Consider the following 26,502-nt stretch of genomic DNA (forward strand, 5'->3'; position numbering starts at 1 on the left):
AAATTCAATTGCATGGTTTACTGTTTAGACTATACACTAAGTACAGATAAACTGAATCTGTACAGGCATGCAAAATTTGGTAACTGTCATCATTCATCATATATAAGGATAAGATAAATTTGACACCACATTGCCATTAAACACTGATTCTTGCCAAAAGCCTGGATATAACCACTACAATATTTTCCCATGAGTCATAATTGAATCTAAAGATGTTTTCACAACAATCAGATAAACTCAAAAAGAAACAGTAATTTGACACTATAGAGTAAAACCTCAGCATCCAGGTATCATGTGATTTAAGATCCCATACAGTACTAGAATTCCCCTAAGTGAGCACACCATGCAGAATTAAGTAAATCTTTCTTTCCAAATTGAGAACTGAAACAGAAGATAAATAAGGTAAAACTGCATCTCATTATATGTAAAGTGCAATCTTTTACCTCTGCATTTTTGTACAGAAGTCTCCACAACATTGCTCACTTCATTTTATCCAGCACAGTCTAAACATTGCTCGCTATCCTTTCATTGCATCTAACAACTGAACATTAGGTAAACTCCGAGGAATCCTGAAGCTAGTGTTTCAGCTGTGTGAGAATGATGTGCCACTTACTAATATCAAAAACACAGCATCCTTGTGGCTTCTCCAAGCCTTGATTGTACTGTGGAAACAAAGGAATGATTCAGCACCTCCTTTCATGTGGCGGCTGGAAACTAGAAGTGACTGCTTTAGTCCACTGTCACCGGCCATTAATTTGCCGATATGAAAAAAGGAAGCTGTTCAAATTAATTACAGCACTTCTGCAAAATACCCTTCAGCTTGGTAAACATGAATTTAATTCACGTGTATTATTTAGCAGCCTTTCTAATTGTTTTTAAAGAAACTGTGTGCTCCCTATACTTCTGTGGCATCTATTCAGAATATGGTCAAGTGCATGAAATAACCTGTCCAATGTTTACAATGTAGACCTTTGCATCACCTTTGACATTCCGCTTGCCAACCTATACAAACTGCTGTATGTCCAGGTTTCTGTTCAAAAATGACAATGTCAGCTGATAAACACGGAACCTTTAATGTTTGAGTAGCTGAGCTCTTAACATTGCCAGTTCTTTAGGATATACTGAATTATTAATTTAGTACAAAATGTATCATATCCAACATAATATAAACTGGCAAAATTAAAACACTTAATGGAACCAACAGCTCTAGAACAGTGCATTCATGAAACCATTTCAAACATAATCGTTGGATTTTATGAAAGATGATTTTTTAAAATGTAAAACAATTCCATATTTTTTTTGATCTTCAGTACAGCAGTTTATTTCTGCATAAGTCACCCTGTCAGAAGCTAAGCAACTCAATTTTCTGCTCTGTAGCTAGGCACATTGCCTCTACATAGTACTAGCATGAAAAGGCCGTGGCTAAGCTTTGGTTACTAGTGTAATTGAAATGCTATCCACACTATAGGGTGCATTAAAGTCAGATAACAGCAGTTCCTGTGGCCAATTTAAGTAGCTTGACTTCCCTAGGAAAAAAAAAATTGCCTGACAGATAAGGCAGACAAACTGGCTAATTCTCCAGGCATGTCTCTCATTGTGATCCTAGAAAAATGAGAAAAAAAATGAATCACAGAACCACAAAATCAATTGACCCTCAGGTTTGCTCATCAGGCGCAGAGTCCGATAAAGCTAAAAGCTTCGTTAATGTCTGCCTGCCTGTATCCCACAGATAGAGCACTTTGTAAATGAACCTGCTTTGATAAATATATTAAGGAAAGCTGCGAATAAAAGGAAAGTCTTCTCATTTGTAAATACAACCTCTGCTACATGGAATTATAATGATAAAATGGGGTTCCATGTAATTAAGTTTGTATAAGACCTGAAATCCGTGCAAATACCTTCCCTGAATTTTGAAAGGAAACTGTCAGTTCAATTAATCTGAACATCACCCGAGAATGTACTGAACAAAATTAAGCTGCAGATAAAGCTCGGGCCAGTATTTTGATAAGTAATTCCTGTATCATTTCTTTGGTACTGTGATCATTTTATTTAATCCAACCTCCACATTTCCCTTGCTACCCCCACCCCGCCACCCCCATCATTCAAAGTTATGCACTAAGCCATCTACAAAGGGACAGCTAGTATGACTACGGTGACGGTAATCCATTACATTACACGTTTAAAATGGGGGAAAAGTATATGGTTTTTAAAAAAATAATCAAAAAGGAACATCAATATCCTATTCCAAACGCTACTGCATTTTAAACCGAGACAAGAGCACGAGTCCAGCATAGAGCTGAAGTTGTATGTTTGCGTTTGAAATAGTTTGTCATTTCAAAAAAGATGGGGTTAGTTACAAATCAAAGAGAGGTACCAGGGTAATAAAAGGCAGAGATAATTCACTCACCAGTTGTTCACTTGTAGGATTGTGAGTCCCGTGTCTTGAGCTAACTGTTTCTTCTGCTCTTCTGAAGGGTACGGGTGCTGCACAAAAACATAAATATCAATCAAGAGATGTTGAGAGCCATGAAACAAGAGTTGACAGTGATTAAATTCAGTCTAACGATAGAAGACTGCTGCTTCATTTTTAAAAATAATACCTTCAACAAGGAAAAATAAAGTAATGCTAACCTAATATGGATTTTTGGTCCCGAAAAACGAAATAAGTTATTTTGATTGCTGGGTGTTGACATTTTTTTGGAATGGCCTCTAGCCCTTTGAAAGCTCTGTAATTGCAGGAGGCTTTCCTCATCTTACCCTGTCCATATTAGTAATGACCCCTTGCTAATACTAAACCATTAATAGTTTTCAGCAGAGGCAAAAGAAATGAATAGGGATGAATCTGAATTCACAGTTGGTAATTTGCATTGCATAAGGCTGCCTTATCCACTTGGACTACACTTGGTCATCAATCGTCTGCTGTCAGGTGCTGCACTATGCCACTGTGATAAATACGCTTCCTAACACCAGAATTCATCCAAACAATGTAATTGTCCTTTATTTTCTACTCAGTAATGAAGATAATTAATGGTTTAGACAAACAAAAAGGATGTTTCATCAGGAAGAGCTGTGGGTGAAATCAAAAGGCCTAAATGATCATTTCAAATGGCTTATATACACGTTGTAGAATAATTCCTCAGTATATTTCAAGTGGCTCAGCACTGTCGCCCCAAACATATTATTTACCATATATCACCAAGATATGTATTTACTTTTTCTACGTTGGCTGTCAATATTAGCTGCATCTGGGTTGAAGCCAGTATTTCAGTAAAGATGACAATAAGATGTCAGTGTAAAACCAAAACTAACTATTGTAGGAAAAAACAACACACCTTCAGGTGATGAAGTTATGCTATGTATATGGCCATTTGAAATCTCTAACTCATTCATTTTCTGGCACAGCCATCCTGTAGCAATTGAGGTTTCCCAGTGGAATACATGCTAGAATATAGTAACAATGATGATGGATCACTTCATCACTGTGGAACCAGACTGTGGTGAATTAAGGACACAGGTCATAGGTTTGGCTGTCCTGAAACCACTCTGCACTGATGAAGCTCTCAGAGGTGTGAAATGGTAGCTACACAGTATGTACATTTTAACTAGATATTAATTTTCATCTTACCCACTACAAACTTAACACTCTGCCTCTTAGTATTGTGGTCAATAATAACTGCCAAAGATTTAACAATGAATACAGTCTACTGTATAGCTTAATTATTTTAACTCTCAACTGGCTTAGTCAATGTATGCTGCACTGTATGTGGATCTAAGTGGTACTATTTCCTGACAACAGCCAAAACAGGCAGGAATGCTGTATGACTCACTTAGCCTCACAGACTTGTACTACTAAACATGGAGAGTGAGTACAGGCATTCAGATTGCAGCAAATGGCTTCACTTGCTTTGCTGCCTCAACAGTGCTTACAGGCTACAGAATAACAATTATGGAAGCTCCAGTGAAAGGCCTTCATGATTGTTTCTGGAGAAATAAAACAGTTATCATTTCATACACTTCAAAGGCCACGCTCAAAACCCAGTAGCTATGTAGTGCTATTGTGAACAGGGCTCCCCCATAGAATACAGTGCTGCCCCCTCAACAATAGCTGGCTTCTCTCCTGTTTTTGCCTGGATTCCAGCCAGGCGCCTGTTTGCTACACCATTAATTTATGTTCACTGAATTGGTGCAAGGTTCTAGAGAAACGTTATTATCAAGTTGCCTTCCAAGTTGAGCCGGTAGCCTGGCATATTTTGAGATGATACGTCTCAGGCCTCATACTGAAATCTATCAATACCGATGTGCGAGGTTAAGGTGAAGTTTTGTCATTTCCTAGTGTATTCATGCATGTATAATATGGGGAGATTCAAGTGCCCAGTTATTGTCTTAATGTGTAGCTTCAACGCAAGTGAAATTTTCACTGAATCTTGGTAACATTCTCTAAATTACTTGTACTACCCTGTCATAAATTTGTAGAAATTGCATCGTGCACTCAATCAGCAAGTCCTCTGAATAAACATCAACATCAATTTAATGGCTCGTGCACACATTGTAAACTAGCGAATTTCAACAGAGCAAATCAGATAAATCAAACAAACCCCAGCACACACAGGAAAGCATAGTTTCTAACAAAGCTCTTGCACTGAGGTTTCCTTATTTTCAAAAACAGTAGAAACTTTTTGCTGTAAGAATTTGAAAAGTGTACACAAAGCATTAATTAAATGCTGGACTTTTCTGATTTTGGAGGTTTACAGAACGCAGGACTTTATCAGTTACAGTTTTAACAGGCAATATTGAAATGTGTTTTATTGTACAGGACAATATGCTTTATTTAGCAATATCTTCAAATGTAAACATAGCTGGAGATGATCTACATAAACGATTCCAACCACATACCTTGTGCCCTAGTTATTCTGCATGTTTGATGTTCATGTGGTGTACCACACCAATACCAAATGTGTGGTGGAACTCTGCCAATTTTGCAGAAACTGCCAATTCAGCATAAGTAGCAAATTCACCAGGGCAACGACAGTACAAATGGTGGGTGTAACTTTAACTGTCCATTACAATCACAGTTAAAATACTGCACCATTTTGTGCCCTTTTTATGTGGCTCCCCAAAAACTCTCTGTATTAAAAATGCCTTGCACAAATGTGAAAAAAATTGCTACGGTGAATATTATCCACAGGAGCAAAGGAAAGTTTAAACCACCTACTGCTCCTCACTTTAAACAAAACTGATTTAAAGAAAACACTCAACAGAAAGAACGAGCATCATAGATCCCAAGCACTGATGACTGGAGATGACAGTTCCATCCTGTACCCTAAATTACTGGATCAGTGTAGCCAGAATTTATGAGAGTCAGACAGTGGACCTCACATAGCTCACATATTAGACCATTAGGCATCTAACTACCTCTGAACAATTTCAATGCATTATCTCTCCTTCTCCCTGGGGCACAAACTTCACTCTTCCATACTTTTAATATATTTTGTCTGCATGGAGCAGATCGAGTTATTACATGCCAGCAGAACACAGCAAACACTGGTTCCTGGCTGTGAATGGAGGAGATGTGATTTCAGCATTCCTACTGCATAGACAGTAAAACAGGATAAACACTGACACAGCAAACTTTATCTAGAGAAGGCCATTTTACTCCTGTGTTGCAGCTTGATTTGTTTTCATACTGACTGTAGATCAAGCCTTTTCCTAGAAAGTGGGTTCATTATTTTTGTTTACAAGTCATGCACACAAGGAATCCACTTATCTTAATTTCATAGAAAAACCTGCAGTAACCACAAATAGAGGAGTGGTTTCCACATGAATTATCTCAAGTCAGTGGTTACAAGGCGCTTCATCAGAAACCTCTGCTTACAGCACATCAAATACAGAGCACAACAGAACAATGGATTGTCAACATAAAGGATCAAAATCATTATGCATCATTATGATGGCATCTTGGATGAAGATGAAGTCGTTCTCAACTTTCTTTCAACTTATTGAAAGAAAACAAAATGTCCCTTCTAAAAACACCTACTGGACACAAGTATAATGTTCCACCTAGCCCACAGTCCAAAGATGTGCAGGTTAGGTGGATTGGCTATGCTAAATTGCCCTTAGTGTCCAAAATTGCCCATAGTGTTGGGTGGGGTTGCTGGGTTATTGGGATAGGGTGGAGGTGTGGACCTTGGGTAGGTTGCTCTTTCCAAGAGCCGGTGCAGACTCGATGGGCGGAATGGCTTCCTTCTGCACTGTAAATTCTATGAAAACTGCTTGACTAATTATGGAAACTAGTGAAGGAATAGACCTGTTTTCCAAACTAGATGACCATAGGATTATATCCCAACATCTGACTGCAACTCACAAAGTTTGGATTTATTTTTTTAATCGGGTATTGGCCTGAGGCATAATCGGGAGTATTCAACTTCACGAAAAACCTGCACTCTTGCCTCTTACCCTTTGCAAGTTTAGGCCTCTCGCACGATAGCACACCAGCATTTTTTTAAAATTTTGTTTTCTTAAATTTAGAGTACCCAATTATTTTTTTCCAATTAAGGGGCAATTAAGCGTGGCCAATCCACCTACCCTGCACATCTTTGGGTTGTGGGGGTGAGACCCACGCAGACACGGGGAGAGTGTGCAAACTCCACACGGACAGTGACCTGGGGCTGGGATTGAACCTGGGTCTTTGACGCCGTGAGGCAGCAGTGCTAACCACTGCGTCACCGTGCCACCCCTCACACCAGCACTTTATATAGACCCCATCCTTTTTATTGAAGAAATACATGAAGTGCAAGTGATTAAATCATTGGTGGGCTGATGGGGCGGGAGAAGGAGAGGTGAAACCCATGAATATCGGCGCGATTTTAAATCTCTGATGTACTTCGGATCACTTTTCTTTTTTTTAAATAAATTTAGAGTATCCAATTTTTTTTTTCCAATTAAGCGGCAATTTAGTGTGGCCAATCCACCTACCCTGCACATCTTTTGAGTTGTGGGGGTGAGACCCTTGCAGACACGGGGAGAACGTGCAAACTCCACACAGACAGTGACCCGGGTCCGGGATCGAACCTGGGACCTCACCGCCAGTGCAAACCACTGCACTACCATGCTGTCCTTGGATCATTTTTCTACATCAAAGGTGCTATGTCAGTGCAAGTTGTTGTTGGTTATGGCAACAATAATGTGACATATTGAGCATAAATACTGGAATAGAATACTTGGGCTGAATGGTCTGTTTCTATTTTATGTAATTTAAGAGAGTCTAATTAAGTAATGGGCAACCTAGGCTAGTGAGTGGACCGTGTGAGAGGCCCTCCTTCATTTCAGTGCCACAAAATTGAAATCAGACTTGTTCACTAACCGTGACCCCATAGATAAGATTGAATATATTTAATACACACCAAATATTACATAAGGTGTTATATAATTGCATAATTAATTATAATAATAATCTATATTGTCACAAGTAGGCTTACATTAACACTCAATGAAGTTACTGTGAAAAGCCCCCAGTCGTCACATTCCAGCACCTGTTCGGGTACACAGAGGGAGAATTTAGAATGTCCAATTCACCTAAGAGGATGTTTTTCGGGACTTGTGGGAGGAAACCGGAGCACCCAGAGGAAGCCCACACAGACACGGGGAGAATGTGAAGATTTCACACAGACAGTGACCTAAGCGGGAATTGAACCTGTGACCTTGGAGCTGTGAAGCAACAAGTGCTACCCACTGAGCTACCGTGTTTCCCCTAAAAACATGTTGCGGGCCCAGCGAGATACATTAATAGAACTGTCATCCACTTCAAACGGTAAAAAGAAAATAAATATTTACACTTTGGAAGCAGATGGAGTGCACAACTCTCACAGTCAATGTTGTGAGCGATCAGTGCACACCTCACTTGCCCTCGCTTTACGTGCGGATCACTTCAGTCATACCGGTAGGAAAAAAACTGCGTGGACTGAGATCAGTGGGTAATCGCATCCCTGTGCATGGGCAACAATCAACAAAATGTCTTGGGGGCCACACTCAGAACCCAGATGGGTCGTGCCACCGCTGGTTTAAATGGAATCTCTAGTTCATGACATAACTGCACTAATATCTGTACCACTGACATGAACAATGGTAACAAAACCTACTTTGGTAATTTTTGCATAAATATTTACAAGCCAATCAACAAGGATCAATTTGTTAAATATTTACAATAAATTCATAGCAAGTGGCCTCATTGAAATAATAAAGGATCAGGATCGGTGTTCAATCTAATTTGAGCTAGAAAAATATTTGCCAAAGGTGGACCATTCCAATTTTGAAATATTTCTGTCTCTTTGAAATAAGTGAAATCCAACAGGAATTTGCAGATAAACTACTTATTTATTGACAATATGATTTCCAACCATTAGTCTGAGCCCTGGAATGTATAATCTAAAAATCCTGCAATTTCAGAGGTGCCAAGGTGGCAAAAATGAATTTTACCCAATTGCTGGGAATAGCACTGACTTAATGTGTTGTTTAATTGGTTTAGGAGTGGGCGGGTTAGATAGGGACCAGAAGGAGAGAGGTGTGGGTAAGTATGAAAGGTGGAAGCATGGTGATAAGGAGAAGAAATTGGGATGAAAGATAGAAAGAGAGAAAAGTGAAAGAGATCAGGGCGAGATTCTCCGACCCCCCCGCGATTCTCCGGCCCGGATGGGCCGAAGTCCCGCTGCTAGAATGCCTGTCCTGCCGGCGTGGATTAAACCACCTCTCTTACCGGTGGGACAAGGCGGCGCGGGCGGGCTCCGGGGTCCTGGGGGGGGGGGGCGCGGGGCAATCTGGCCCCGGGGGGTGCCCCCACTGTGGCCTGGCCCACAATCGGGGCCCACCGATCCGCGGGCGGGCCTGTGCCGTGGAGGCACTCTTTTCCTTCCACCTTCGCCACGGTCTCCACCATGGCAGAGGCGGAAGACTCCCTCCACAGCGCATGCGCGGGGATGCCGTGAACGGCCGCTAACGCTCCCGCGCATGCGCCGCCCGGCAATGTCATTTCCGTGCCAGCTGGCGGGGCACCAAAGGCCTTTTCTGCCAGCTGGCGGGGCGGAAATCAGTCCGGTTCGGGCATAGCCCCTCAAGGTGAGGGCTCGGCCGGTCAAGGGGCGGAGGATTCCGCACCTTTGAGGCGGCGCGATGCCAGACCGATTTGCGTCGTTTTTGGCGCCGGTCGGCGGACATCGCGCCGATACCGGAGAATTTTGCCCCAGTTCAGAAAGACTGGCCGGGATTTTTTGTTGGCTTTCACTGTGGGTGAAAATGGCCCTATCGACGGACAATATCGCAAGACCGCTGAAACAAGAATTTTGGTGGTGAGATCTCATTCTCTGATTTTCCGTGCCTCTCACCATTGACATATTGAGGATCCCACCTTCAATTAAATACATTTTAATTAATTTAAACACACTTAAGCGGCTTCCCTGCCATGTGTTCCTCCCACATTAAGAATCTCCCCCTCACCGACGTGACATCAGCGAGGTTTCCAACTGCTTTTGAAAAATATAAAGTAGTCGCGTGGAAACTTCTGGTGCAAAGATAAGTATAATTTGATTTGATTTATTACTGTCACATGTATTAGTATACAATGAGAAGTATTGTTTCTTGCATGCTATACAGACAACGCATACCATACATAGGGAAGGAAGGAGAGACTACAGAATGTAATGTTAGTCCTAACTGGGATGTAGAGAAAAGATCAACTTAATACGAGGTAGGTCCATTCGAAAGTCTGATGGCAGCAGGGAAGAAGCTGTTCTTAAGTCGGTTGGTACGCGACCTCAAACTTTTGTATCTTTTTCCTGACGGAAGAAGCTGGAAGAGAGTATGTCCGGGGTGCGTGGTGTCCTTAATTATGCTGGTTGCCTTTCCGAGGCAGCGGGAATTATAGATAGAGTCAATGGATGGGAGACTGGTTTGCATGATGGACTGAGCTACATTCACAACCTTTTGTAGTTTCCTGCGGCCTTGGGCAGAGCAGGAACCATACGAAGCTGTGATACAACCAGAAAGAATGCTTTCAAAGGTGCATCTGTAAAAGTTGGTGAGAGTCGTAGCTGACATGCCAAATTTCCTTAGTCTTCTGAGAAAGTAGAGTCATTGGTGGGCTTTCTTAACGATATTGTCGGCATGGAGAGACCAGGACAGTTTGTTGGTAATCTGGACACCTAAAAACTTGAAGCTCTCGACCCTTCCTACTTCGTTCCCATTGATGTAGACAGGGGCATGTTCTCCTCTACGCTTCCTGAAGTCAATGACAATCTCCTTCGTTTTGTTGACATTGAGGGAGAGATTATTGTCGTCGCACCAGTTCACCAGATTCTTTATCTCATTCCTGTACTCTGTCTCGCCATTGTTTGAAATCCGACCCACTACGGTGGTGTCATCAGCAAATTTAAGAATCGAGTTGGAGGGGAATTTAGCCACACAGTCATAGGTGTATAAGGAGTACAGTAGGGGGCTGAGGACACAGCCTTTTGGGGCACCGGTGTTGAGGATGATCGTGGAGGAAGTGTTGTTGCATATCCTTACTGATTGCGGTCTGTGGAGTAGGAAGTTCAGGATCCAGTCACAGAGGGAGGAGCCAATGCCCAGGCCACGGAGTTTGGAGATGAGTTTCGTCGGAATAATAGTGTTGAAGGCTGAGCTGTAATCAATAAATAGGAGTCTGACATAGGTGTCTTTGTTATCTAGGTGTTCCAGTGTTGAGTGCCGGGCCAGGCAGCTGGCGTCTGCTGTGGACCTGTTGCAGCGGTAGGCGAACTGTAGTGGATCAAGGCAATCCGGGAGGCTGGAGTTGATTCGTGCCATGACTAACCTTTCGAAGCACTTCCTAATGATGGATGTAAGAGCCACTGGACGGTAGTCATTAAGGCACGCTGCTTGGCTTTTCTTTGGTACAGGGATGATGGTCATCTTCTTGAGGCAGATAGGGACCCCAGATTGTTGTAAAGAAAGGTTGAAGATGTCTGCGAATACCCCCGCCGGCTGATCCGCACAGGATCTGAGTGCTCGTCCGGGTACGCCACCCGGGCCAGCGGCTTTCCGTGGGTTGACCTTCGAGAAGGCTGCTCTGACGTCTGCAGTGGTGACCTTGGATACAAGTTCACCCGAGGCTTCTAGGGTGGAGGGCGCGCTCTCGCTGACCTCTTGCTCAAAGCGGGCATAGAATGTGTTGATCCGGTACTGTCTTTTGGCATCTTTGATGGATTTCCTTAGATCATATCTGGCTTTCATGTATAGGTCAGGGTCACCTGACTTGAACGCCTCAGACCTAGACTTTAGGAAGCAGTGGATATCCCTGTTCATCCAGGGTTTCCGGTTGGGGAATACGTGGATTTGCTTCCTTGGCACACAGTCTTCTACAGACTTACTAATGAAGTCAATTACTGTTGTGGCGTACTCGTTCAGGCTGGTCGCAGAGTTTTTTAATACTGACCAGTCCAGTATTAACCTTTGTGGGGTGAGGGACATGCCTGGGCAGTGCCCTGACAGTGACCCCTGATAGTGCCAACCTGGAGTAGCTCCATGGGGTGGGGAGTATGTGTGTGTGGGGGGGTTAACCTGGTGCTTGTCGGTTTGGGGGGGCGGGGGGGCGTCCTGTATCTCAGGGGTGGGGGGAGTATTCTTTTCAGTGCATAGTGGCGAAAGCCACTTTCCCGGATTCCCTATGCACGGAATGCCATAGAACCTGGAGAGAAATCTTGCCTGTGCAGCTGGAGAGCTACACATTAGTTTTCTCGCCTCAGCCAACTCTATGGACGGCATGATGGCACAGCGATTAGCACTGTTGCCTCACAGCACCAGAGAGCAACAGTAGTGGACTCACCAACACTAAGGGCATTCAAATGGTCATTGGATAGACATATGGACGATAAGGGAATAGTGTAGATGGGCTTTAGAGTGGTTTCACCGGTCGGCGCAACATCGAGGGCCGAAGGGCCTGTACTGCGCTGTTATGTTCTATGTTACCAGCGTTCAATTCCTGCCTTGGGTGACTATCTGTGTGGAGTTTGCATGTTCACAAGGGGCGGGATTCTCTCAGCCCGGGCTGGGTCGGAGAATCCCTGCGACTGGCGCGAATCGCGCCACGCTGCCTCAACTTGATGGGCCGAGCGCCGTCGTAAAAAACCCAAGTTCCGCTGGTGCTGTTCACACCTGCTCTCAGCCGGCGGGACCTCGGCGTGAAAGGGTCCTGGCGCGGCATGTTGGGGGGGGGGGGGGGTGTGGGGGGGGGGGGGGGGGGGGGGGTCCGACCCCGGGCAGGGCTTCCGATGTGGCTTGGCCTACGATCGGGTCCCACCGATCGGCGGGCCGGCCTCCCTGGCTGGGGGCCTCCTTTCTTCCGCGTCGGCCCCTGTAGCCCTGCGCCTTGTTGCGTCGGGGCCAGCGCGGATAAGGGAGCCACTGCGCATGCGCGCATTGGCGCCAGTGCCACTGCGCATGTACGGACCCCGCGGCGCCCAGTTCACGCCAGGATCAGCAGCTGGAGCGGCGTGGATTGCTCCAGTGCCGTGCTGGCCCCCTGTAGGGGCCAGAATCTCTGATCCCGAGGCCGTGTTGACGCTGTCCAGAAACGCGATGGTATTTTCGACAGCGTCAACACTTAGCCTCAGGATCATAGAATCCAGCACCCTGTGTCTGAGTGAGTTCCCTCCGGGTGCTCCGGTTTCCTCCCACAGTCCAAAGATGTGCAGGTTAGGCTAGGGTAGGGGTGTGGGCCTTGTTAAGGTGCTCTTTTTGAGGGTTGGTGCAGACTCGCCTGAATGGCCCCCTTCTGCCCTGTAGGAATTCAATGGCTCGGAGTAAAAAATTCCACCCACTGTGCGGCAGGAACAAGTGAGAGACGCCTTGGTTCAATATTAAAAATCTGTAGACAGAATTGTTGGTGAATGTGGAAAATATAATGGAGGAACCAGAATTTGAAAGCCTTGGAGTCACAGGTGAGTGTGACCAGGAACCAGGGCAGTATAATGCTCACTGTAAACTTCAGGAGTATAAGAAGCAAATTATTACAGCAACTGTTTTAAATACTTGGCACATAACACTAGCTGGAAAGTATAAGCTATGGTACTTCTCTCTGGTAATGAATCCGAAGCTTATTGACATTAAAGTAGTCAGAAATTAGCAACAGAACAATTCCAGCCACTGTGGGCGGGTTTCTCCCAAACCCTCACCGGTATTTTTGATGGCAGGAGGGGCAAAAGTCGGTTTCACGCCTATGTGAATTTACAGCGGGATCTTGAGTTGTTGCCTGCCATGGCGGGTTGGAAAAAGCGCCAGAGACTGGACGAACCTCATTTAAATCTCATTTAATGGTATGCAGATGAAGGCCTGTCCCCCCCATAACGCCAGATTCTCAGTGATACTTGCAGACAAACTCACGAATGTGAAACACATTCGTACAAACTGGCGTGCAGATGCCGGAACTCATTTGAACAATGCCTGGGTGTTTAGGATCGACGCCTCCCGCAAACCTGCAACTGACAGCAGTGGGTCAGGGGGAGCATCTGCGGTGAATCTTCAAGATTTGGTGTCCTGGAGGGGGTCTATCTTCCAGCCTCAGAATGTACCTGGAGATCCATTTTTATTCTCAGGAGGTGCATCTTCTCTCTTCGATAGTTGGTCAGTGATGTTGGGCACCGTTTCAATATGGCACAGGGGCATGGCGGCAGACTGTGTGCCATCCAAGTCTGCCTTGCCACTGAATACGGTGTAAGACACCCAGTTGCATAATTAATGAGGTTGGGGCCAAAAGATTTGGCGTGTTTTTCTGCTGGTCTCTGCAGCGGGAACACTCCGGGCTGGATTCTCCGGTTTTGAGACTATGGCCGGAACATGTGTCTGGTCTTATGACCAAAGCGTCGACATCGCCGCGGCACCGATGCTCCGCCTGGTGGGGGTTAGCAGCTGCGCCATGTAAATCCCCTGACTTTACCTGCAGATACAGATGGAGAAATGCCGGGTCTGTGTCCGCGCATGCGCATGGCGGCGACCGCGCCGTACAACATGGCGCCGGCCGCGCGCGGACCCAGCCTGCCAAATAGTAACCCACTGTAACCCCCCCAGACCGCCCCCCTCCATTCCCCCCAGCCCCTGCCGAAGTCGGAGTGCCGAGCAACATATGGCTATTCAACACGACTCGCAATGAATAAAGCACCTGAATAAGGAACGCGCGTCCATGGCTGCATAGCCCCGTTTTATACAGCCGGGAGCTACGCTCGCCGGAACTCCCCATTGTAGCGAGATCGGGACGCCGTTTTTAAATGATCCCGATCTCTGAGGCCCCTGAAAAAATCCCCAACCACCCCCCCCCCCTCAAAAAGCCCAAACTCACCCCCGCAATACCCATACCGAGCAGCCCTGGCCCAATCACGTGTGTGCAAACAAATGCCAGCTTGGCACCCTGGCAGTGCCAACCTGCAATCACCCATGCCAGTTGGCAGCGCCACCTGGGCAGCTTGGCAATGCCAGGGCACCATCTTTCCCAAAGGGCATGCAGCTGGTGGCTTCCGATCCCCTGGGAGACTCTGAGTGTCAATTAATCCGGTCCCCATTTGTGGGCACCAGTACTGAACAGCGCTCACCCAAGGTCTCTGAGATGAAGTGTTTCTCAGATACCTCGGGAATCTGCACACTAGAGTGAGGCTTACTGCCTTGCTCTAATATGCAGCTTTGCGATAAAGTGAATCTGCCCTTTATGGCTGGGATTCGCATTGCAAAGTCTCGCGAGATTGCACTGAATCTTGCGAAACGTTGCAAGCCGGGTAGATCCCAGGAGCGGGGTCTCCCGGCTTTCACCGGTCACGCTGCGCAACAGCGAGCTGCTTTTTGGGTGTAGCTTGGCCGCACGATTGCGCCCTACATTTTGCAAATATAGACTGGAATTCTCCCATTTTGAGACTGAGGGTGTGATTCTCCTAAAAGGGAACAAAGGCCAGCATTCCCCGAGCCTGCGCCAGCTCGGAGAATCGGAGTTGACGCCGAGACACGATTCTCCGGCGACCGGTCGACGCAGCACCGGTCGGGGCCCGTTGAAAGAGGTCCCCGTGGCGATTCTCCGCGGTCGACCGGCCGAGTTACCGCCGGCATGGTTCTAACATGGTTCCACCCGGTGGGATCTCGGACCCGTGGCCACAGTGGCCGTCCTGGTTGGGGGGGGGGGGGGGGGCAGGGGGATCAAACTCCGGGGGGGCCTCCACGACGGCCAGGCCCGCAATCGGGGGCCAATGGCGAGCGGAACTCCCCATTGTAAAAAACAGGGCTATATGCAGCCTCGATCGTGCCGTTCCCCGTTTAGGTCCCTTATTCAAAGTGAGTCACTGTGAGTGCCGGGAAGCACGTGGCTGAACGCGCTCGCTCAGGAACTTTGTTCCCTTTTGTGAAGATCGCGCCCTTAATCTCAAATTCCTATCATCACAATAAAAATCTGAGATGACAAACCATGCAAGATGTCATTGTTGGTGTACCACAATTAGTTTTGTGAAGGGGGGTGAGTGAGAGAGCCCCATACCTACTGGTTTGTGGTTTTTAAGTCTGATGCCAGTCAGTCTAAGGAAAGGTTGTATTTGTTCTGGTGGTGGGTAGGGAGCTGATAGCTGATTGCAGTGGAGGGTGAGGGGAGTTACATGGTATTCTGGAATGTAAGTCTGTGGTCTCGTGTAGTGGAGATCTGATCCTTGGGAGACCCGCGAAGGTGATGCCTAGTCCAAGACCTACATTTCAGAAGATTCTATTGTGGATTCCAAGGTTTAAAAAGCCTAGACTGAAGCAAGCCCTATTGCTTTAAAAAATAACTTCCATCTCATAGCTCTCTGTAGCTATGAAACAGAAGATTAGTATCACACATCTTCATCTATTGCTGTTATCAGCTGGAAGTGAAAAATCAGCACACATACTGGAGAAAATACTTAACACCCTCCTTCCTACTGTGAATTGACTTAGGGAAATGCTATGATCAACTCTTGGGAAAAAGATTTACTTTGGATGAACCATACTAACTGTGGTCTCTGTGGATTTATAAATATAAATGGGGATTATGTGTATCTGAAACAATGTTGTATACAGCTCGTTTCTTTATCGTGTAATTTAATAGTTAAAAACAAAAGCTCGCACACTATCATGCTAGCCACAATAAAAATGGAGCATTAACGCAGACTATCAGCATCAAAGATTCTTTGGGCATACATGCATGACATATATTTGAGGTCTTACCAATTACCTTTTGCCTGAACTACCAGCATTTGCTTGTTTTCTTTCATTAACTGTTTTCCCAGTCTGGTCTAACAGGAAGTCTAAAGTGATCCTGACTCCTCCCTAGAGACTGCTCATCAGCTAGTTCAGCTTACAGCAATGAAAAAATGGTAACACACAAGAGCTCTGACCCTTTGGTTTTTATCAAATTATCCTTTATTACAAAAGATAATAAAAGAGCAACTGTCCTTCCATATCCTAGCTAAAGCTGCTGGTCATTTATGTTTCTTTGTTATTAGCATGACAATACTGATGTTCAACCATTGTGATCATTACCAACTCCAGTAATGCTGACTAAATTGTTGAGCACACCAGCAGGTCATTAGCCTTTGAGCTGGCTATATAATAGGTCTGAAACAGATTTGATAAACCTCAAGTTTTTTCCTGTTGACAAGTGTCTCAATTCTTTTCAACAACTTTCAGAATCATATAGGAAGAAAGGAACAAAACTGCCAACAGAAGTAGCCCAAATAGCTTAGACAGCATATGCTGAATTGCAGTTGACTAAAAGTAGAAGACAGCTGTTGGTTTTTACTTGATGGAATAATTAATGAAGTAATCAAGCAATCAAACTGCAGACTATGGTCAGCAGACACTGGCTTAACTAATACCTTCAAAGCAGGCACCAGTTGCAATGGCCCCTCAGGATAACCTTTTTTTATAAAGGAAACTCAATTGTCTCAAACTGTTATTCCTGTTTTCTTTACTGTCTGCCTGCTGTGTTGAGCAGCATTTATTGCCTATATAACTGTGAGCAGTTACTGTACAGTACAATATTCTGAGGTGACAAGACCGGATTTGCAGCATTTTGATTTCTGTTCATCTTGGTCTGAGCCATAGTCAGAGACCTTGTTGTGTTTAATAGTCATGCCTAGTTCTGTCAGAAAGCATCTTCTTGCTCCCCAATTAACATAAAGGTAGTTGTTATTCAAATCTACACATCCAGCAAAAGCTATTTTCAAAAGTATAGTGAATTGAAAACTCACAGCAATAGGTAGCAGCATCATTTATTTTAAGATTTTAAATTTGTATGCAAAATATATCTTCTACGCCATACTTTCATACTATTAAGAATGATTCCTAAGCATATATCGTCAAAATCCAATGTTAATCTTATTTACAAGCCTTCGGAAGTGATGATACTATGCAAAGAATACTTAGATTTTCTTTCAGTAATGGAGTGCTGTTAATTGTTGTGGTCAGTAGGAGTTTTAAAGTGTACGAAGGCAAAAGCTGAGCTAAGGGACTGGTGCCTATCAAAGAAAATCTTCGGGTACTCTAGGAATGGGGCAAGACAGCTACTATGCCACAACACTGGGACATCAAGTAGGATATCTGCAATTGACTGTCAGTTGAACTTGGGGCTTTCCTAAGGGGGCAGGTTTGCCAAGTCTTGGCCATTAGTCCATAAAAGGAACATAAAACTGCTTGGGCAGGGAATTCCTTCTCACTTTGAACCATGTGCCTCCTGGTAAATCAACCAAGGAGGTATGCTGATAATGTCTGCCCCATTTCATCCTCCTGACTGTGTGTGTGTGTGGTTGTGGTGGGTGGGGGGGGAGTGCAGGCAGCAGAAAATAGCTTTTCTTATTTAAAAAAAATAATCAGTTGAAAAATTGCTTTCTGCACACACAAATAGATGCTACACTGTTTGCACAAATCATACAATGTGTTACAGAGCAGGGCAGATTTCAGAAGAAGAAATTTCAGTAAGAAATATTTTCACAGGACTCCAGACATTTGAGAAGGCTCATTGATGCAAATTGTCGAATTTGGACTGGAGAAAAAGAAGCACCTGGGCCTGTTAAAACCAAGATCTGTCTTTTTTTTTCATTTTTCTCTTTACCATATTCTTTTGTATGACCCTGGTCACTCAGTGTTGTAATAGGATCTCACTGAGATTCTCCCTTGGAATGTTCAATCCCCACCTGAAAGGCAATTCTGTAGACACTGCTCAGTATCTCTCTAGCTGCAGGAAGCTAAGTTAAGGGCACGCAATGTTCAGTTAGTGCCCATCAGCCAAAGTACTTGGCGTGTCATTCGATTACTGTGCAGCTAACACAGCGAGCAAACCAGGAGCTAAAAGTATAAATTACAATTGCTTAATGGGTTTACCTGCATGCGAGCGATAGCTGTGATTTCTACCCTCCCCACCCCCCAAAACAAACTGAATAGGGTACACACCAGGAGACTGGAGGATAGAGAATTGCTCAACCCTACCTCACAGGCCATGGCTTTCTGTCTTCATGTAAATCAGTGCCTGTCACTGCATGCATGATTCACTGCTCAGAGTGTACTGTTCTGTGACGAATGAGTCCTGCTTAATTTGGCAGTGATTATGCAGGTTACTAGCCTCCTAAACCCCTTTGAACTTGTAATTGCTGCTGGTTTAAATAATGAACATTAAGGGGGGGGGGTTCAGAAAAGTGTGGATAATTACAGGCTTTTTTTTGCTGGCAAAGGGTTGCTGAGGTGGCTGTGAACGGTGTCATAACAGCCTGTGCAAGCTTGCTTTTGACATCAGAAAATCTCAAGAGCTCCTAAGAAAGGAGGGGTTGGCAACATGAATATTCATAAGCAGCCACCTCTGTAGTTGCCTTGCTTCCTGTTTTATTGGCAAAGTAAACCCGCTCACAATTCTGGACATATAAAGGAGTAGTTTAGCGGTTGCAATGTATTCCATACTTAGATATCAAAAATTATTACCGTTAAAAACAAAACCATCAAAACAAATTCAAAGTCTGAGGTACATTTTTTTAGGTAACTAGAATGACATTACCACAAACGATATGGAATGTATCCTAATCAAAAATTGTGTCAATGCAATGGCGCTGAGTTTAATTTTGAAGTCAAACGGTAAAGATTTATTGCAGCCCTGGCAAACCAAACTTTAAGAGTCCCGGTGTCTGTTTTTGATTTTATTACTTTCTTCCCCTCCACCGCTGTACCACCCCCCCCCCTCCCCCCCCCCCCTCGCCTTTCCACGACCCTTCCAGTTCTTTGTCTGTTTGCACTTTTGCTCTGGATTTTCTTTACCCTGGTGTGAGACGAATATCAAAGACCTGGGCTGTTTGTGGGCCTCCAGCACATAACAACATCTCAATGGTACATTTTTAGAACCTGCGTCACAACATGGCAGCCTATGATTAATGGCAACTACATTGAAAGCAGCAGCTCATCAACAACGCCCTCCAGCAGCGCTTGCAAAAAAAAAGTACGCAATCCTGCTTTGCGAACGTTGGCGCTGCCAAAGAAGCTGGATTGTGTGGAATACTGACATAAAACACCCTATCAAACCATTCCTTATGCAAGTACTTTTTACAATCTCCTTGGGATTACATCCCTTCTATCTGCGCATTATATTGCAAATAAGCAATTTTGATAGGAAGCACATGACTAAAAAATTAGTATAGATTTAAGAGTCTGGATTCTCAATGCTGATAAATGGAAGGCCTTCATGGTAAGGTAATTTCCTAGGTATTTATAGGTGGACAGGTGAGTTCACTTTATCAATCCTTTAAATTTGATCTTGCACCGTAGGAATATTAAAAGGCGGGTGTTGGCAGGAAGATACTGAGGGCGTACAAAAATAAAAGCTCATTTGGGTGCTAAGTGAAAATCTAATCTTGGGGAAATACTTACTGGTACAGAATCATGGTTTGGTTAAAGTTTACAAAGCTCTTTGCAAAATATTTTTCAGAACATTTTTAGCTGGGATTAAAGTGGTACCCCCCAAAAACAGTGATTAATTCAAATATTAAGCATGTGAAAAACTGAGATTAAAATAATCTTCCCCCTAAATTTCCAGACACTTGTCTGCTTCTTTGAGCGAAATAGAGCACCAAACACAAAAAGTGCAGATTACTCTTCACTTCTAAAGCACTCTACAGCAATAAAGGCGACTGCACGCCTTAGCTCCAAAAATATTCCTGAAGAAAAACCAATTGCTTGAACTGTTCCAGTCATCTTTTGTGTTTTCCAGATAAAGTCATCAATAAGCACTGTGTTTGACTTCTGCTAGTTCAAAAATATTTATGCCCTTTGAAGTGTAGCTAAGCTGGATTTGGGATTTACCTACAGTAGCACTTTATAAAGAAGGTGATCTGTAAGGCATGAAAACATCTTAACATCTTACTATTAGATGAGAAAGAAGTGTTCAAGACATGCTAATATTTCCAGCAGCATTATAATCAAGCTTCTGCCAATCTTTTCTACTAGTCACTGTCCAAATGAATCATACACTGTATTCTGTGCATTTGAAATCAGGCTAAAGCTTTAGCTGTTTCAAATACATCTCTAAATCTGCAAGAAACCAGCTTGTCCTCCAAGAGTGCATATTTATACTTTTATTGTGGTCTACTTCTGAACATTAGGATTAGATTTAGAATTAATACTGAGAAGATGTAAGACAGGGCCAAATTTTGTTTTGTGTTTAGACTCAACATCTTCTATGTCAATTAAAGAGGCAAAAGGTGCTTTCTATGGGTGTCATAAACATGCGACTGGACACTTTGGGAAAAGCAAAATGAAAATAATGTCATGGTATAATAAGCATCCCAGTGAGGAACCAAAATCCTTTCATGCTTCAGTTTTAGAAAAATTACAGTAATGCTATATATCTGACAACATTAGCTTGGGGTTGTAATCATTTGTTTTCAGGCAAACTTAACCTGATGGTTAAGCAGAAAAATATTGCGGACTGGGGGATGGCTGCTATCATTCTCACTTCCATCTCTTGAGGTAAAGAAATCCTCCCAGCACTACTGAGAGAGAAAAAAACATTAAATAGTGCTGGCATGACAATTTGGCGGAAATGGTATTCTATCATCACCTAAATATTCACAGAGCACAAAACAATTGACAAAAACTGTTTTCTGTGGTGAAGAGGGGCTAAATGTCACCTGATTGTTGGCTCCATTTGCCCTGACAAAATATAGCCTTAATTCTCTTCTGTAATAGTGGCTGAGCTGGAGGATTTCAAACAAATGTAACTGGATTCAAACCTGTAATTTAGAGAACATGTTTGTCTTGCTGTAAAGATTTTTTTTCATACCTTACTTAAAAAATTGTTAGTTATTACAATTCTGGAGGGGTTAATATCCCCATCTCATAGCTTCATTACCTCATGTGAGAAAACAGGACAAAGACAACAGATGGCAGACAGTGTTGACTTCTGTCCTTTCCATTGTACAAAAAAGGCTGCAGAGAACCTTGTTTGATAAAAGCAGAGGCTTTGGTGGCCTTTGCCATAATTATCTGATAGCTCTGTGACTGATGAGCTCTGGAACATTTAGTTTTCTATAGGCACAGTCTGTGACAAGTGAACTGTCCCTAGGTTGCTATGGGTGACCAAAGTGCTGACATCAAGTCCCTACAGCAAACAAGCACATGACAAATGAGGCTAGGAGCCTCAATCAGTTTTGAATCTCAGTGACCAACTCCCCCCCCCCCCCCCCCCCCCGCCCAACGCTAGGAAAAAAAGACAGCCCAAAGGGCCAGAATGGGTTAAACTGAGACAGTAAATTTAGTTCAAAATTTAAAAGAATATTGGAATTTGTATTAAAAGCATACATTAAGAATAACTCAAAATATTACTGTTTTTAAAGAACTGGCCCAGAATATCTAGTCAATAATGCTATTTTTATATATTATTTTCCTTCACTGAAAGCCTGATGACAGTGCAAAACATAACTTTGGCAATTATTAAAGCAAACAATGAGCAGATGTGTTTTGGCTATCGAGGCCATAGAAACTCTGCCAGTTGAGCGGCAGTGCATTCTACTGCAACAAGACAGAATGTAAAAGAGGCCCTGCTGAACTCTTGCTGGAAAAAAGGGCAGTCTCTCAAACAGGGTGTGCTCACACCTAGGTCCATACTATAATGGGTGGACTAGTCTTTGTGTCAAGCAAACATCCTCTCCGAGGATAAGATTGCCTGTAGCCATGTGTAACATGGTTAACTGTTAGTCTAACAGCTCAAAGGCCATGTGTGTTGTATCAGACTTGATGATAATTTTCATCACCAGAGTGTTGCCATGGTGACAGAAATGAAATTGTGCCAATGACCAAAATTTGTCATAATTTAAGTTCAAAAACGTCAATTATTTTTCTCTTCCAGAATTATTATTTTGCATTCCAGTGATCTTCTGGCTAACCTCTATGGCCAGGCGAATGAAATGAGCAATTGTATTGTGACCTTAAATATAAACTTGTGGCTTTTTCAGAAAAGATTGCGGTATTTCATTTCAGAAGGCTTTTAAAAAGAAAAAATAGAAAAGGTATGTTTTTATTCCATCAACGTCTGTCACATTCTAACGAAGGTCTGAAAGCCTCTATGCTGAAATAAAAGCAGCCTCAATGTGGTTGTTGTAGCGAAGATAAGGACATCTCTCTGAAAATTGATGAGAACATTTATAGGGGGGAGGTCTTTGTGTCTGAGCACTTCCTGTTTTCATTCTGTGATCAAATATATTCTTTGCAGAGCATACAGGAGAGTCCTTGAGAGGAAAGGCAAAGGAAGCCAAGGGGCTAATTGAGTGATCTGAGGGCTTTTCAATATATCTAGTTTAAGGATCCTTCCTCTGCAGTCAATGAAAATCATTCCTGGGTCAGTCTGAGCAAGATATCTTTACTGCTTGGCTTTGAGTATTTTTTAAACCATACCAAATCAATAGGGGTTTTTGTTTAACTCAATGGTAATGTTGCTGGGCAAAATCAAAAAAGAATGCAACAGCTTCAATGATGTTTAATTCTGCTTTCATTTGCATAAAATAACTACAAGGGAATGTTAGTGTAAAATTCCAGCATCCCCAAGCGCCCGGCATCTAGCGTTAAGCATTGTTACGTGATCCGCTCTATTCACACAATGGGACAAAACTCAAGTCTTACACATTTCAATGTTGAAAGTTCAGAAACCTGAATAATTAAATATCTGCATGTTAAAGAAACACACCTTCTGCATATCATTACCCCTCCCCATTATAAACCGCAACACTAAAAACTTTCTCCACAGTAACAAAAGAACTATTTAAAAAAATGAACACAAACCGATAATGAGTGGAAACTATACTTTACTTTTTTGCCCCTTTTTGCAGCATTAAACTAACTGCTGGGAATTACTGTGGCTAGCCTTTGTTGTTTTTGTCCCTCAGAGTTGTTCAGAGGAGGTGACAATGGCTCAGAGTTGAGAACATATGTAGAAAGACCCCTGCGGTCGGTGAAAAAGTTGCTCCATGCTGCTTGGTTGTTTAAAAAAAAACAACCAATGTTCCTTTCTTCCGACAAAGCTAATGAATGCATGAATGCTAGAATGCAGCAATGACCCATTCAGAAGCAAAGTCTTAGGATCCTCCCTGCAAGAGCACATCCTGCGATGGTGAAATACATTTGCTTAACAAATTAAATTAATGAGATAATTCAATTAGTCTTTTTGATGTGAAAAACAATACTGCTTAAGGAAGGGATTACTGTAGTACAAGAACAGGTTGGTCTTCACAAAGAGGGAAGCAGAAAAAAACGCTTTAAAACAATGTTATTAAAAAATGGGAGGACAATGAAGAGAACTTGCATTGAATTCTGCAGTGTTTTAGTTGTATACTTGTTTGAATTAGCATAGCCAGATGGGAAAATTCTCACATTACTTCAGTCGTAGGGAATCGTAATCATTCGTCAATAAACTGGGAAATGTCAAGGCTGAGTAAGAGCCAAGCAAAGTGAAACTTTTGACTTGCGTGTAGCAGGATTGCTCTGGGTGGGTGCTTCTGCCAAGCTTTTTGCACTAAATCACAGCCATACCCTACAGGACAGGGAAACGAAAACCTCCCAGTCATTTCTACAGCAATATTCACTCGACTCCAAATTAAAAACATTTTACAGGTTACTAAATCTCCAGCTGAGGTGATGTAGCAAAGAACAGCTGTGAAGTAATTTTGATAATGATGAGAATAATAAGCACATGGCAAGGTTCAGGGCTTTGCTCTTGCAGCTTCAGTGCTCCTGAATAGATAAAAGTGATTAAATACTCCTGATTATCCCTGACCAATATGTAATGGATTTACAGCCCTTTCAATTAGTTAGTATTTGCTTAGGACTCATTATTTTGTCTTTGGTTAAGTAATCAGCCTACAGACGCATGTTCTGTCTAATTCCTCTGTGCAAACGGGCACAGGGCACCTGACCTCCAAAAAGGCCATAGCTGCAAGGCAGAATACCCACTGCTTCAACAGAGCAGTGACCATTCTGGTTAATCCTGACCCTGGAGCCACAATCAATATACCTTCATTTACTAATAATGTCTTTACATCAAAGTGACAGTTTAGAAATGAGGATCCAATATTCACCTTTCTTTCACTATCTTCCTGACTTAAGGTTTAGAAGTCTCAAGCACCAGTAAGACTTTTAAAGGGTCTTACTATAACTTTTGTTGAAACCGGAAAGCACTTTTACCCTTTCAAAGAGTTGTGGCTCGGACTTGGTCACTACATGTGTTGAAAGGATTGAACTCACAACCTTACTGCTGAGGGGGGGGTTACTTGTCCTCTCCTTTCCAAAGATCTCCTGAAAGTACAAACATTCGTAAAGGGGAAGGGGCACTGTGCTGAGCTCTTACATAGTCCAGTGTTAATAAGGGAAATATCTGTAGGCCTACGAGTGTCTCTCCATCACTCGATAGCCCCCTTTAGAATTGTTGATTAGAGGCAGTTCAGTTAGCGTGTATCTATCTCTCGCATGTGATGTCACGACCATTCACTCTAGTGACATTATGAATGGATGCTATCAATAATCTAATCTACTGAAATCCATGATGCTGCTGGATTGTATGCCGTGAGAGAGTGAAGTTCCAGTCTGTTCCCAGACTTTTTCTAACCAACAGTGTTAAAGTATAAAACAGGATAACAAGAGAAGAAAGTGTGCAACATAGTTACTCCCCGTTTAATCATTTAGGGTTATGGGCCAATTAGTACAAAATATGGATTAAGATTTGCATGCAAGACAATTACTAAGAACATAAATGTCTCAGAAATGTTTAATTCAACAATGATGTGCATCAGTGCACCTACATCCCCTGTGCATGGCTCCCTTGCACAGTGAGATCAATGCCTCCTTTAAGGCGTTGTGAAATAAGCAGGTGGATAAAGTGTGCACCAAATAGATAGTGGTCACAATATTTACTGGAAAGCCAGGTATTGGCAGGGAAAATTGAGCTGGGTGTGTGTCCAGGCTAAGGACACAGAGGTAGACAGATTTTTGATCAACATGAGATTCCAGTGTTATGGAGGACGGGCAAGAAAGTGGCATTACGGCCATAATCAGATCTGCCGTGATCTTATTGAATGGCGGATCAGGCTCGATGGGCTGAATGGCCTACTCCTGCTCCTATTTCTTATGTTCGTATTATCTTCTTATTCTGAAAAAGCTTAACGGCAGGACCTCATTGTAACTTCTTTGTTTTTTCCTCCCACTTAGTAGCTGGTTGAAAGATAGGCTTGTTGGGCAGCGAAAATCAGTGACAGAAGGATGCAACCAGGGGTACTCAGGGACAGCTCACGGCACTTAGGAGAGAAAGCGGCATAGAGGTCGGTGCTGAGAGGGAGAGAGAGAGAGAGAAGCAACTGGGAAGTAAAAATGCTAGCAATCAGGGCTGGGAATGGGGTAGCAAGGGAGGTAGTAGAAGAAAGACAAGTGAATAAGGAAAAAGCCAGACACACATGACTGAGGTCAGAGGAGGTGAGAAGAAAGAGGCATTCAGGATTAGGGGAATGCTGGAGAGCTGAACCTGGTGGAGGAGATGATGAAGGAAAAGAGAGCAATTGGGAAAGTGCAAGGTCAGAGGTCGTGATCTGGAGGGTGAGGGGTATGGGACATGGGGGTTGAACACAATTGCAGCATAGCATGGGTGACAATGTTTATGGGGAAGGTGGGGAGTTTGGAGCTCTGCGATTATGGCATGTGAGGAGAGAATGGCTACACTAGGATAAGGGGAGTTCAAAGTCTTCCTGGAGGGGCCATTCCTACTCCTTCTGGACTGCTTGGAGTGCTTGTTAAGGCACCTACCTTCATGAGCCAGCAGCTCCCACCTCCATTTCAATGTTGCATTTCCCAAGCTACGGGAAACCCAGGCAACAACTGTTACATTTAAATTAACCAATTGCACCACAAGAGGCTGCTTTAAATATGTTGTCATGTGCTGTGAAACCAGTGATCATAAATATGGCGGAAAGTGAGAAC

General features: G+C 43.4%; 1 protein-coding gene across 14 annotated transcripts in view; it reads right to left on the reverse strand.

Moving 5' to 3' along the window:
• meis2a (Meis homeobox 2a) overlaps positions 1 to 26,502 on the reverse strand; it is a 163,608-nt gene that overhangs the window by 55,645 nt on the left and 81,461 nt on the right. For all 14 annotated transcript variants that reach the window (XM_072484644.1, XM_072484621.1, XM_072484654.1 and 11 more), the window contains one exon: positions 2,408 to 2,484. In XM_072484644.1, coding sequence (XP_072340745.1) covers positions 2,408 to 2,484 — 77 coding nt within the window. The remainder of the gene's footprint in view (positions 1 to 2,407; positions 2,485 to 26,502) is intronic.

The sequence above is a fragment of the Scyliorhinus torazame genome, chromosome 2 (assembly GCF_047496885.1).
Source record: "Scyliorhinus torazame isolate Kashiwa2021f chromosome 2, sScyTor2.1, whole genome shotgun sequence".
NCBI classification, from domain to species: Eukaryota; Metazoa; Chordata; class Chondrichthyes; order Carcharhiniformes; family Scyliorhinidae; genus Scyliorhinus; species Scyliorhinus torazame.